At 36.4% G+C, this 13,787-nt stretch overlaps 4 protein-coding genes across 4 annotated transcripts; all 4 read right to left on the bottom strand.

Annotated features, from left to right (window-relative positions):
* Positions 1-182: 182 nt before the first annotated feature.
* LOC114357689 (cuticle protein 16.5-like) lies at positions 183-1,186 on the bottom strand. Its single transcript, XM_028311427.1, has 2 exons — positions 1,106-1,186; positions 183-725 (listed from the first exon to the last, which is right to left on the bottom strand). The coding sequence occupies exons 1-2, from the start codon at positions 1,160-1,162 to the stop codon at positions 300-302; spliced, it is 483 nt and encodes a 160-aa protein (XP_028167228.1). The 5' UTR covers positions 1,163-1,186; the 3' UTR covers positions 183-299.
* A 4,139-nt stretch (positions 1,187-5,325) lies between these two features.
* On the bottom strand, positions 5,326-6,304 carry LOC114357688 (cuticle protein 16.5-like). Its single transcript, XM_028311426.1, has 2 exons — positions 6,202-6,304; positions 5,326-5,862 (listed from the first exon to the last, which is right to left on the bottom strand). The coding sequence occupies exons 1-2, from the start codon at positions 6,256-6,258 to the stop codon at positions 5,437-5,439; spliced, it is 483 nt and encodes a 160-aa protein (XP_028167227.1). The 5' UTR covers positions 6,259-6,304; the 3' UTR covers positions 5,326-5,436.
* A 1,935-nt stretch (positions 6,305-8,239) lies between these two features.
* Positions 8,240-9,416, bottom strand: LOC114357691 (cuticle protein 16.5-like). The gene is made up of 2 exons (XM_028311429.1): positions 9,305-9,416; positions 8,240-8,704 (listed from the first exon to the last, which is right to left on the bottom strand). Exons 1-2 carry the CDS (start codon positions 9,314-9,316, stop codon positions 8,273-8,275), a joined length of 444 nt encoding a protein of 147 aa, XP_028167230.1. The 5' UTR covers positions 9,317-9,416; the 3' UTR covers positions 8,240-8,272.
* A 708-nt stretch (positions 9,417-10,124) lies between these two features.
* LOC114357694 (neuropeptide-like 4) lies at positions 10,125-12,784 on the bottom strand. Its single transcript, XM_028311434.1, has 2 exons — positions 12,658-12,784; positions 10,125-10,418 (listed from the first exon to the last, which is right to left on the bottom strand). Exons 1-2 carry the CDS (start codon positions 12,766-12,768, stop codon positions 10,227-10,229), a joined length of 303 nt encoding a protein of 100 aa, XP_028167235.1. The 5' UTR covers positions 12,769-12,784; the 3' UTR covers positions 10,125-10,226.
* Positions 12,785-13,787: the final 1,003 nt, after the last annotated feature.

The following is a 13,787-nucleotide window of genomic DNA, read 5'->3' as shown; positions in this document are numbered from 1 at the left end:
ATTTTTTCATGAATTAGTTGGTCAAGGAACTTAACTTTGAACCAGGACTTAGTTGTACCCAATCCCGGGAGACAAACTTTCATTGTTGAGGTTTAAAGACTAATTAAACTTAATGGTAGGTCTTTAGCTAGTCAATAGTACTTAGTCAAATCTTATCATCAAAGTTCAATAAAAAACGGTCGTATTTGTTCACTTCGTTTATTTCAGAGATTCTTATAAGGTGTTATCATGGTTGTAAAGATTTCATAGAATTGTTACATGACATAAGAATTCTCTTCTTCAAATCGACTATTTGGTGTTCACTTCTTCTTTAAAAAGAAAGAAGAGGCTGCGTGGGGGTAGCTTGAGCTGTAATAAGCTGGGGCAGAGACGGCGACGGGGGCGGCAACAGACGCGTGGTAGGCAACGGGCGCGGCGGCGACGGAGGCAGAGTAGGCGACGGGCGCGGCGACGGATGCGGAGTAGGAGACGGGGGCGGCGACGGATGCGGAGTAGGCGACGGGCGCGGCGGCTACTGGGGCGGCGACTGAGGCGGAGTAGACTGGAGCAGAGTACGCTACGGGGGCGCTGTAGGAGACAGCTGGGGACGAGTAGACCACGGGAGAGGAGTAGCTGTACGATGATGGGTAGCTCACTGAAGCCACCGCCGGAGCCGAGTAAGCTACGACAGGCTCATACAGGCTAGGCTTGGCAGCCGCGAGGCCGAAGACGCAGGCAACAAGGAGCTGAAACAAATGATACGGTTTAGCTGTGCGGTTTGTTTAGACTACAGCGGTGGAGACACTTCCAACCAAAGTGCTTTTTGAATCTCTTTGCTCTTTGATATGGAGGGAAAGGAACTATCTTCACAGTTTGAGATTACAGATTTGATTCAATTCAAAAATATTTATTCAGTTTAGACCACATGTGGCACTTATGAACGTCAAAATGTAGTAAAAAAGAAAAAAGAAAAGGTAGCCCTTAATCTATGTTGCACTAATTATATCACGTCAGAAGCTCATAAAGTAAAGTTAGACATTATGCTCGTGCTCAGTTAAGAAAAATATTTAACAAATTAAACATTTAATTTAATCGAAGAGTGTAATATAGTATAAGCGTGACTTACCAGCTTGAACATTTTGGTAGACGGTTGAAGACCAAGTGATGATGTGCTCATCTTCATTTCAGATTTTATACGTGTCTAGGAAACCGGACCTAATCCAAATCTAAGTGGGTGCAATATTTTGAAATTAATAACCCAAACGTCATTGACTTAATATCTAAAATAGTGTAGCAAAATGTGACTATTAACAAAAAACATTAAATTTTTACATTCAATTTCAAGGTGAATCTGCAAAAACTAGATCACGTATCTGAATAAATAAGTGTATCTATCGACGTTTTAGGAAAGATTATGTAAAATGGATCATTTAGGTATGTTTCCGCGTTTTATGACTTAGATAATAATCTCATTTGCCAATATGTAGCGGAAAACTTGTTACAACTAGTATTAAGCTTATTGAGGTTATTAGGTACATTGTTGACTCTACATCAAGGTAAACACTTGCCCCTTACTAATAAAAAGTTACACTCATATTGAACGATATTAAAATGTCATTTCCATACTAAACGTCACTTTAAACTATACATATAGTTGTACACGCACAACGCGCGTGTAAGTTTTATTAGTAAGGGGTAGGCATCTTATGCATATTAGATCAAATATCTTATTTTTAGTAGGATTTATTTTTTAACCAATGTATATAAAGTCGGATGTGCTGTAAACTGTATAACATGAAGGAAGGGTATTACATTATTATTATAATGGAGTTCATTCTATTGCGATCTATATTGACTCGGACATAAGTAGGTAATAGCTTGCGCCCTCTATTATGTAACACTCTATTATGTAACATGTTCACAATGCATGTGCATTGTCCCCTAAAAATACCCTTGGTTTTGGTCTTGGTTAGTAACTACTTAACCGAATGGTCATATAATGGCAAGGAAGTGATCACTTATGGTTTTAAAATTATCTACGAGAATTCATGCAATATGTAACTAACTTGGCTCAAGCAATTGCAACTATTTGAAATAGGTAACTAAATAATATTTAGATATTTAGTAAATATCCTCCTTCTAGGTTATCTCCATACTTTACCTAGAAATAGGTTTAAATAACTTTTAGTTAAATTATGGTTAAAATGATTCCGCTTTTTAATAAATTATTACCTACTTACGATGTGCCAAAATCATTCATAATGCATTTTAATGTCCCGTGAAAATGTTAGACTCCTCATGACTCTACCCTGACCCAGTCACCTCCTGCAATATACACTCGACATCAAATAAATCGACCCTCTCACGACAAGCACTTTCAAACGTATGCATTCCCACTTCTCACAAATGTTGGCACCATTTGAAAGCCTAGTTCTAAAGTTCATTTCATTAACGGAAAGGTTTTTACCCCAAAAATGTGTCTTTAGAAGGATCCAGACTTACTTCTTTAAAAAATAGGTAGTTACGCTTGAGCCAACTTTTATGGTTATAATACTGTTAAGTTGGGATTAATCGCTATCCATCTGTTAAAGAGGACACGTGAGATCATTATTTGGTTTTATAACCATAAAAATTGGTCTAATTGATCCCAGAGGTGAGCCCAAAGTGAGGTCTTTTTTCAAGTCACATTTATTTTATTAAGAAATGAAATGTGTTTTTCTTTATGGATATTTATTGGGCTTTCATAACACCAATATTGTTGGGGCACCATGATTGTGTCAGTAGAAACGACTTTTCCTGTAAAACGAAGGTGGGCCGATTTTTGTGATGACTAGTGTATTTTTGCGACTAATGTCCTATAAAAATAGATCAGTATAATTATTCAGTATTCTTTCAGCAGTTAAGAAGCCTAAACCTAGCCTTACTTTACCTTTCTTTGACGATCCGAAGTAATGCTGAATTTGATCCGAGTACCCACTACTGGCCTTTGAGTAATTAATTATGCAAATAGCACTATTAATAATTAAATAATAAGAAACTCAATAGAGTATAGATATAGTAGACTTGAAGAATTATTATTAAATGTTACGAGTATGTGAAATGTTATCATTTATTATTAGTTTGATATCTTTAATCGACGCGGCGATGTGGTTGCCTATTGTGTTTATTTATTTATTTATTATTAGGCATACACAACAAGTAACAATCATAAATAATACTCTGCATTAAACTCGGGGCAATAGGCTAGTTGCCTAAAAAAATTTTTTTAGTCCGTAATGTTTAATATCAAAAAATATTGGACACATATATTTTTATTTGTCAATCTAACAAATAATTACATAGTTATGGTGCGTTGAAGTTGCGCACGACGTCACAACGTGCGGCATTTTTAAGCAAGCGTTGACGTCACGGGCCTCTTCTTATGAACTTTGGGGCGCTTTATCTCTTTAAATTTTCATTAGTTTGAAAAAGTGAAAAATACGTGTAGAGTATTTTTTGATAAGTTAACTGACGGACTAATTAAAACTCTTGCTTTTTGACCCAGGCAACATCCCCTTTGTCTCAGTAATCAAGGCATTGGGCTGCTTATCATGACCGTAGACACAGGGCTTTAAATACACTTAATTGATGTTTTTATTGTTAACTTTATATACTAAATGGTTCCGACTGATAGGTAATGTATTCGTTGGATATCCTATATCTAACTGTGTTAGCGTCATTGTAGAGTAGGCATTGGACTATAAGGGAGAGTCCGCTAATTTGGACCAGTTTTTTTCAATCCCATTTTACACACAGTTTTCTTTTGTTATTGCTAATGTCCATGGTATATAATAAAANGGGGGCCACGGGGGCCACGGGGGCCACAGGGGCTACTGGGGCTGCCACTACAGAGGCGGCGGGGCTGAGGTACTCGTATGCGGCGGAGGTGTAGGGTGACGCAACTAAGGGTGCGCTGAAGACGAAAGGCTCGGCTGCTGTTGTGGCCAGCAACGCCATGATTGTTGCCTGTGAACCAAAATTATTACATTTGTAATAGCAGGGAATAAAACAGCATGCTTTCTATGTGCTGTTCTCGTTAATATGTCATTTAAGCGATGATAGAGTCTCATCAAGGTGATAAAATAAATATACAAACAGTAATTATCAATTTTTTACTAAGACTGCTATTCTAGCAGTTGTGATAACAAAATACAGCTTTGCGGATGTTTAAAAAAATGTGTAAAAATAGCTATAAATATATCACACGACGCTTTATTGACGACAAATGCGGATGCCAAACATTTTTTGCGGTAATATCATTTGCATTAGTCACTTAATTACTATGGTACCGATAAAATGTAACTCTACGATTCTATAATATATTCCATAAAAACGTATGCTCACACTGTCATAACATTTTTTGACCAATTTTGAACGAATCGCTTCACTCTAATAGAAAGTATTTAAAGAAGTGCTTACCAATGCAATTTTTGACATTTTGTATAATGTTATTCTTTGGTACCGCCGCCTGTTAGATTTGACTTTTCTAAATGCACTGACTAACATAAAAATGTGTTTCCTTTTATATTTGTCCCACTTTAAATGAAAATACAAATCAGTATGTGTGAAAAAGAATTGATTCTTTGTGTGGCATCGCCAAGGTTTCGTTGAATAGCTATGGCGAAAACAAAAGAATGTATAATCACAGTAGAACATACCTATGTGTGCCGAAATTGTTAGTGTATTAGAGATCTTTCTGAGATAAGACACATCCTTTGAAATTAGTGGTGTTAGAGCAATTACATAAAAAATCATAATCTACACAGAAAGAACCATCTTAAAAAATCATTTTCAAGGAATGGCAATGGCTATTTTATGTAACTTTATTGTAATTAATTTATTTAACACTTAAAGATATTAGTTCTTGTACGGAACCAATATTGATTTACAGCGATTTTATGGCCTTCACTTGGCAAGAAACAAAATTAAACTGTTTCCAAGTGGAAGTTACCTAAAATGTCTTTCGGAGGTAAATAAATATAAATATTTGACTGTGTGAGACAATTCTGTAATGTTTAATGGTCTAAATATAAGTTCAATTTATGGACATAAATTGATATGTTTTTTAAAGGTTCTTGTAATTTAATTATTTACCGTATGATAAGCTCTGAATATCTCCTATTGTTTTATGAATTATTTCGTTGAAGAACTTAACTTTCAGCCAGGACTTAGGAGCACATTTTTGGGGAGAGACTCCATTGAGGTTTTGAGACAAATTAACTAATGGTATAACAGCTAGTAGCAATAAGTGTAGTAAGTAATAGAAATGAGAGGCAAATCTTGTCAGAGATCAATAAAAAACGGTCGTATTTGTTCACTTCGTTTATTTCAGAGATTCTCATAAGGTGTTATCACTATGATTTCATAGAATTGTTACATGACATAAGAATTCTCTTCTTCAAATCGACTATTTGGTGTTCACTTCTTCTTTAAAAAGAAAGAAGAGGCCGCGTGGGGGTAGCTTGAGCTGTAGTAAGCTGGGGCAGAGACGGCGACAGGGGCGGCAACGGACGCATGGTAGGCAACGGGCGCGGCGGCGACGGAGGCAGAGTAGGCGACGGGCGCGGCGACGGATGCGGAGTAGGAGACGGGGGCGGCGACGGATGCGGAGTAGGCGACGGGCGCAGCGGCGACTGGGGCGGCGACTGAGGCGGAGTAGACTGGAGCAGAGTACGCTACGGGGGCGCTGTAGGAGACAGCTGGGGACGAGTAGACCACGGGAGAGGAGTAGCTGTACGATGATGGGTAGCTCACTGAAGCCACCGCCGGAGCCGAGTAAGCTACGACAGGCTCGTAGAGGCTAGGCTTGGCAGCCGCGAGGCCGAAGACGCAGGCAACAAGGAGCTGAAACAAATGATACGGTTTTACTGTACGGTTTGTTTACACAACAGCGGTGGATCTATCATTTAAAGATTTAGACCCTTCCAACCAAAGTGCTTTTTGAATTTCTTTGCTCTTCGATATGGAGCGAAAGGAACTATCTTCACAGTTTGGGAAAGTAATTACAGATTTGATTCAACTAACTCGTCCCAATAAAATCTATGTTGCACTAATTATATCACGTCAGAAGCTCATAAAGTGTGACATTATGCTCGTGCTCAGATAAGAAAAATATTTAAAAAATTAAGCATTTAATTTAATATTCACCGAAGAGTTATAAAATATAGTATAAGGGTGACTTACCAGCTTGAACATTTTGGTAGACGGTTGAAGACCAAGTGATGATATGCGCATCTTCATTTCAGATTATATACGTTTCTAGGAAACCGGACCTAATCCAAATCTAAGTGGGTGCAATATTTTGAAATTAATAACCCAAACGTCATTGACTTAATATCTAAAATAGTGTAGCAAAATGTGACTATTAACAAAAAAACATTAAATTTTTACATTCAATTTCAAGGTGAATCTGCAAAAACTAGATCACGTATCTGAATAAATAAGTGAATCAATCGACGTTTTAGGAAAGATTATGTAAAATGGATCATTTAGGTATGTTTCCGCGTTTTATGACTTAGATAATATCTCATTTGCCGATATGTAGCCAAAAACTTGTTACAGATCGTATTAAGCATATTGAGGTTTACGGTAATATTATATCAGGTACATTGTTGACTCTACATCACAGTAAACACTTGCCCCTTACTAATAAAAAGTTACACTCATATTGAACGATATTAAAATAACATTTCCATACTAAACGTCACTTTAAAGTAGTTGTACACGCACAACGCGCGTGTAAGTTTTATTAGTAAGGGGGTAGGCATCTTATGCATTTTTAGTAGGATTGATTTTTTAACCAATGTGTATAAAGTCGGATGTACTGTAAACTGTATAACATGAAGGGTATTACATTATTATTATAATGGAGTTCATTCTATTGCGATCAATATTGACTCGGACATAAGTAGGTAATAGTTTGCGCCCTGTATTATGTAATACATGTTTACAATGCATGTGCATTGTCCCCTAAAAATACCCTTGGTTTTGGTCTTGGTTAGTAACTACTTAACCGAATGGTCATATAATGGCAAGAAAGTGATCACTTATGGTTTTAAAATTATCTATGTATTCATGCAATATGTAACTAACTCGGCCCAAGCAATTGCAACTGTTTGAAATAGGTAACTAAATATCCTCCATCTAGGTTATCTCCATACTTTACCTAGAAATAGGTTTCAATAACTTTTAGTTAAATTATGATTAAAATGATTCCGCTTTTTAATCAATTATTACCTACTTACGATATGCCAAAATCATTCATAATGCATTTTCATGTCCCGTGAAAATGTTAGGCTCCTCATGACTCTACCCTGACCCCGTCACCTCCTGTAATATATTTTTGCGACTAATGTCCTATAAAATACATCAGTTATTCAGTATTCTTTCAGCAGTTAAGAAGCCTAAGAACTAGAACGTGATAGATGTATTTTATCGCATTTAGAATAATATAAATTAGTGTGTAGGAAAATTCTATGGCGTACCTACAACAGCAAATTCAGTGTTACAATCCATACAATACGAAAGAAGGAAGGAAAGAAAGAAAGAAATATCATAGTGAATATTTCATGCCTCGAATTCATATTATCTCATACTTAGTTTACCTTTCTTTGACGAGCCGAAGTAATGCTGAATCCGATCCGAGTACCGACTAGTGGCCTCTGATTAATTAATTATGCAAATAGCACTATTAATAATAAAATAATAAGTAACTCAATAGAGTTCTAGATATAGTAGACTTGAAGAATTATTATTAAATGTTACGAGTATGTGAAATGTTATCATTTATTATTAGTTTGATATCTTTAATCGACGCGGCGATGTGGTTGCCTATTCTGTTTATTTATTTATTTATTATTAGGCATACACAACAAGTAACAATCATAAATATGTAATACTACTACTCTGCATTAAACTCGGGGCATTTGTCTCAGTAATCAAGGCATTGGGCTGCTTATCATGACTGTAGACACAGGGCTTTAAATACACTTAATTGATGTTTTTATTGTTAACTGGTTAAATGGTTCCGACTGATAGGTAATGTACTCGTAGAATATCCTATAGCTAACTGTGTTAGCGTCATTATAGAGCAGGCATTGGACTATATTCCTCAATAATACACTTTATTTTTATCATAGGTTCTCACAGTAAAAAGTGTGTATTAATAATAAATCATTTATTTTTCATAAAAACTAAAAATACATATTACATAACAGTCTAAACACAAGACTAGGNTAGCAAGTTACAAGTTTTCTTAGCGTTTCTTCCAGTAGTAAGCGGGCTGGTATGGGTATTCCACTGGGCTTTCGGCAGCGTAGGCAACGGGGGCTTGTACGGCGGAGTAGGAGACGGGGGCGGAGTAGGCGAGGGATGCTGGGGCAGCGTAGACAGGTGCTGCGGCAGGATAGACGGACGCAGGTGCTGCGGCAGGGTAGACGGATGCAGGTGCTGCGTAAACGGATGCAGGAGCTGAGTAGACGGACGGTGCGGCGGCGGTGTAGGCGACAGGAGAGCTGTACTTTATGGGGGCGCTGTAGGCGGCAGGGGCGACGTTGTATGAAGGGGCGGAGTAGACCACTGGGGAGTATGAGACCTGGGGCGCTACAGCTGAGTAGGCCGAAGGAACCAGATTGCTGGCTTTGGGTCCGGCGGCGGTAAGTCCGAGGACTGCGAAAACGGCAACGATCTGTAAACAAAATACTATTTTAATTCTTCAATAATAATTATGACAAGAATGTCTTTTACATTTTATATGAGATGATTATTTTTGAAAGAACAAACTAATTTCCATACACCATAATGATCTATTCAGTAAAAACGGTGACTAAACATGCTCTCATATTCCCGTTGTTTAAAAGATTTGTTATCAGATTAAAAATCTAACAAAAAGTCGACCAAATTAAATTTATGCAAGAAGTGAAGTTAACTATCGATAGCGACGTCCAAATGAGTAATTTTTGAATAAATCGAGATATTATTAAATTAGCAAAGATGAACTTAATTGATATGCATCATTAACATAATCAGCATGGCTACAGCTAGATTGCACTATTTTACATATTTAGGTTATAGTTACCTACTTGCTCTTTATATGTATAACATCAAAAAGGTGCCCATGTAAAACATATTATTTTTTATTTTAAAGATCTTTTTACGTAATAGCATTTTTACTTAGGAGTTAATTAAACATTGTTGTAAAATAAAATTATTTTTATGGGCAGATATAGGTAATATCATCGTCAAGCAAATATTTCACATCGTATGACATTCCATCAAATACACTTACCTGCTTGTACATGATTGACAAATGATTTCAGACTGTTGTGCACTGAATGATGATGCTCCCATTCGCGACAGCTATTTTATACGATTTATCAAAACCTGACCACCACCCAAAATACATTACTTGCCAGACGTCAAAGGAGGTCTAACCGATTGTTTTAAGACTCAATTTTCATTATTCAGGATATTGGTAAAATGGAACAAAGAAAAAATTTGTTCTGTCAAATATTAACTTCAAGGCTAAAAGCAAAAACGTGACTAATTTACTCCATTTTGCTAATATCTGTAGCGATGTTACTGACATGCTTAATATTGCCGATATGGGTCTTAACACCCCATAAAATCTTTCTTATATTTTGGTCAAGATTATTGTATTATTCAATGTTAATAAATGTAGAATACTCGTATATTTGCTGTGGCATCTGTGGTAAGAGTACCTAGCTACATGGCGCGCAGTGCAAAATAAGCTGAATAGGCGTCAGGAGTGTGTAGGCATTAGGCTGTAGGCAACGGGGGCTGTGTAGGTACACTAACTAGGAGAAGGTGTAGGACTGTAGGCTATGGTTGCTAGAGCCGATATGCTATTAGCACAGATAATATAATATTAGTAAGAAGGACGATATAAAATAATTTATCAATACCGACTATTAGTAGTTTAATTTTTAAGATTATGACTTAAACGACATTATGGCGTTAACGTTCTGCCTTGTGTTATAAAAAAATTCTTGAAATCATTTTATGTACCTACTAGAACTTTATAAGAGTCTTTTTGACTAAATGTACCATTAAATTTTGCTTAAATTAAGGGATAATGAAAAGACAACTTGGGTTTATAGAGTGTAATTCACTTTCTTAGCTAAGTACTACATTTGGTCCAGTATCGTTAATTATAAATAAACTTCATTATGATATACGCGTTGAGGCATCTAAATATAGTAAGAGTAAGGCGCGGCGTAAGAATAAGCGGAATAGGCGACGGGGGAGTAGGCGGAGTAGGCGCTGTAGGCGACGGGGGCTGTGTAGGCTGCGTAGGGGGCGCTGTAGGCAGCCACGGGAGCCGAGTACGTGTAGACGAGGGGCTTAGCGGCGGCAAACGCCATCAGGGCAGCGAGGATCAGCTGTTGAGAAAAAAAAACGTTAATGTCCAGGAATATAGAGCCTATTGGGGGAGGGCTATGTTCGTTTCGTCAGTCGACATTCTGTGGCTAAATGATGATGTTGATGATAAAAGATCCGCGTGGAAACACGATGGATTTACCACAGGTGTGTAAAATTAAAAAAAAATATATATATTTATTCATTACACCCAAAAATATTTACGCAATTTACGATTATAATATAAAAACATAAAAGTACTTTAGTTTACACACAAAAGGAAAAATCTACCTGAAAATTAGCCATCTGAAGTTAAATATAGAAGTATTAAAAAATTGTTAAACTACTAGTTGCAGTGTTTTAAATAAAAAAAATGCACAATGCTGACTATGACTACATAGGAAGACTGTCTGCAAATGGTGGGACAATGCAACCCAATTACGTGGTTAATTTTACAGTGCAATGAGGAATCGAATTCGTTAAAGTGACAACAGAAGATGTAGAATTGTAGACGAATGTAACAAATTAGGAGTTCAACCAAAAATGAGACTAGCTCTCGTTTTAGTTGTCTGGCAGACGCCTTTTTCGCAAATCCAGTCAATAATAAAAATGGGCCTGATGCCTTTTGCACTGTCAAACTAATAGGTGGGCATTCTTAAGAATCAATGGAGTGCTAGTCTGAGACCAACGTGCGTCATCCATTATCTGCCGTAACTGGTCATGCTCGTGTTATTAAATATAGAATACGTATTCTTTTCTTCTGTTGAGGTGTGGGTTGCATCCTTGCATCAAAACGTGTCGATATATGAACAAAAGAAATGCTTTAAATGCTTTATACACGCGAGACGATGATACACGAGCGCTAGTTACTCATGAACGACGTCATATCGGGAGAAAATAAACAAATTTTAGGACAGTAAGGCTGAGTTGCATCACCTAACTTTAACCGTCGTGACTATAACGATAACCTGTGTATTTTGTATGGAGTTTGACAGATTTTTGACGTTTGTTAAAGTCAAAGTAAGATGGTGCAACTCAGCCTAAGGGTGGATTCGACCAAACAAGAGTAAGATTCGCACAGAATAAATCGTCAGTTTTGACATATTTCCCATACTAAAACTGTCAATTACCAGGAGTTATTCTCGGATAAAAGTTTGGTAGAATCGGGCCTAAGAATTGCTAGATAACTAACTAGCTTTTGCCCGCTGCTTTATTCGCCCGCGTGAAATTCAGTGCCACAACTGTGTCGAACTTATCGACAAGACCTAAAAAGTAATGTAACTAACCCAGATATATTAATTTTATGTGTGGCAGTTTTTAGTAAAAAAACAAAATAATGTCAACATTGTCAATAACATCTAAAAGACTATAACATTAATAGATTTTAAGCTTGCTCTATCTATAAGTAAGTGAAGCGAGCCTAATTTAATGAGGGCCACGGAAAAACTTCTATTTAAAGTTAGTAGGTATAAATGTTTAGGAGAAAACCAGCGTCGTGGCCTCCCTCACCGGGGGCCATGGCATATGCTGAGTGGGGTCCCATTGCGATGGACATCGCTGTGCGACAGGGTGGCACTGCTCAGTTTTACTTTCACTTTCATTGTATGTTTTATGTCACCTATGTCTTATTTACTTTTTTTTCCATTATTTACATCTTTTGTCTTCTGTGATGTCCATGGCAATAAATGTTTCTTTCTTTCTTTAGGTATATCAGTACATAATAAAACACGTCCTAGACATTTGTATAATTTATACTGTGCATATCTACCAGATCGCACCTGCTAAATGCAAATAATTATTGATTTGCATTATAAAATATCAAAGCACACAAAACGCTTTTATTACTTTACTATGCAGGCTAATTTAAGCAAAATTTACAATCGTAAAATATAGAGCTGACAAATTATCATAATAAAGCTTTTTTGTCGACGCATCTGCGATTAAAAATTTTGTTTTTTCCCTTTATTGGGTTTGTAGATTTGATTTGTAGAGTGATAATAATATACCGGTCAATCACAAACTGAACTTTATGGCAAGATAGAGTTTAATAAAAATATTTAAATAGCGCACGAAACACTAAAACTAGATCAACATCTATTGTAAGTAGGCTAATTTTACATAAATTTAGTTAGAACAAGTTTTCAGCATTGAAATGTGAAAATTATGTTAAATGCACTTAATGGAAATCGCCGTAATATGTTAAAAGTGCAAATTATCTAGAAAAGTGCATAAATATTTACTTAAATAATAACAAGTACTCACAAGCTTGAACATATTGATTGTTTGTATTGTGAATATCGGTTGTACACTGACTGATGAGACTAAGTCCAGGCCATATATAAGGGTCCAGTGATGACCCCATTGTCTTGGCATCGGTCCGGCGTTTGCGCACCTTGGAGTACCATCAAGCGAAAAAATAAGTGCACGTTTTTAATCCTTAGGTCGATGCAGTAAGGGCGAGTGATGGGTACATATTTTTGTACCTTGGTGTACCTACGTGCGATGCCGCGATCGGGACTCGTACGCGATTAGAATACCTACTTGACCAGTTAGAGTCATGACAGGATGTTTGCCGAATGTCATTCCGTCTAGAATTGTCTAAGCGATTTATTCAAATTCAAATCAAATCGTTTTGACAGCGTTTTATCCAAAATTATCTTAATTATACCTTTGTGAAACATATCTGATTCCTGAATACGACATTTGATCAATATTTTCGGAGCAAAGGCAATGACATTGACTTTACCATGAATTATTATGTTATGTTGTGTAAAAAATTGTATCTATTGTTAATTGAATCACATTCACGTGAATTTCCATCAGTTGCTTTTCTTTTCTTTTTTCAGGTACAAATAAGTTGTATTGAATAATATTTATTTTTGCGGGTATTTATTATAACACCTCATTCTCTTCTCATAACGTTTTTTTTAAAAATGTGTATACGATATCTCCCTGATAACTTCTCAAAATCGGGGGTGAACTACCTGAAAATTTCCTGTCACGTTTTTTTATACAAAGAGAAAACGTACAAACTCCTACTATACGCACAATGAATGTGTATTTTAATGAAAGCATTATTATGCTTTACTATATGTTGAGACATTTTTTAGCAAAAATTAACAAAATTAACTAAAATAAAATCCCACAATGAATGATAACCATAGTTTTATTGAAATGAAGGAAGCATTGACTTATTGCACATTTTTAATTTTGGGTTACTATTTCTTAGGTTATTTGGTAAATCTTTAAAATAACAATATCACCCTGTGATTCGGGAGCGGTGTCACTCAAGGATCAGGAGCTTCGAACATTCCATGTGCAGTGTCACCCACACATCCTTTATTGCGTTTATTATTATTCTTAGGCTACAATTTCCTAGGTTTAGTTAATCT

This window comes from Ostrinia furnacalis, unplaced genomic scaffold (genome assembly GCF_004193835.3).
Source record: "Ostrinia furnacalis isolate ACB-3 unplaced genomic scaffold, ASM419383v2 OfSCF3323, whole genome shotgun sequence".
Taxonomy (NCBI): Eukaryota; Metazoa; Arthropoda; class Insecta; order Lepidoptera; family Crambidae; genus Ostrinia; species Ostrinia furnacalis.
The sequence above is the reverse complement of the archived record's forward strand: the minus strand, read 5'-3'. Positions and strand labels throughout refer to the sequence as shown.

Bases quoted from the DNA above. Each gene is read 5' to 3' on its own strand.
- LOC114357688 (XM_028311426.1), bottom strand. From the start codon at position 6,258: ATGAAGATGCGCATATCATCACTTGGTCTTCAACCGTCTACCAAAATG. The intron at 5,863-6,201 runs GTAAGTCACCCT...CATTTGTTTCAG, and splicing joins CTACCAAAATGTTCAAGCTG to CTCCTTGTTGCCTGCGTCTT.
- LOC114357694 (XM_028311434.1), bottom strand. From the start codon at position 12,768: ATGCCAAGACAATGGGGTCATCACTGGACCCTTATATATGGCCTGGAC. The intron at 10,419-12,657 runs GTGAGTACTTGT...TTTTCTCAACAG, and splicing joins CAATCAATATGTTCAAGCTT to CTGATCCTCGCTGCCCTGAT.
- LOC114357689 (XM_028311427.1), bottom strand. From the start codon at position 1,162: ATGAAGATGAGCACATCATCACTTGGTCTTCAACCGTCTACCAAAATG. The intron at 726-1,105 runs GTAAGTCACGCT...CATTTGTTTCAG, and splicing joins CTACCAAAATGTTCAAGCTG to CTCCTTGTTGCCTGCGTCTT.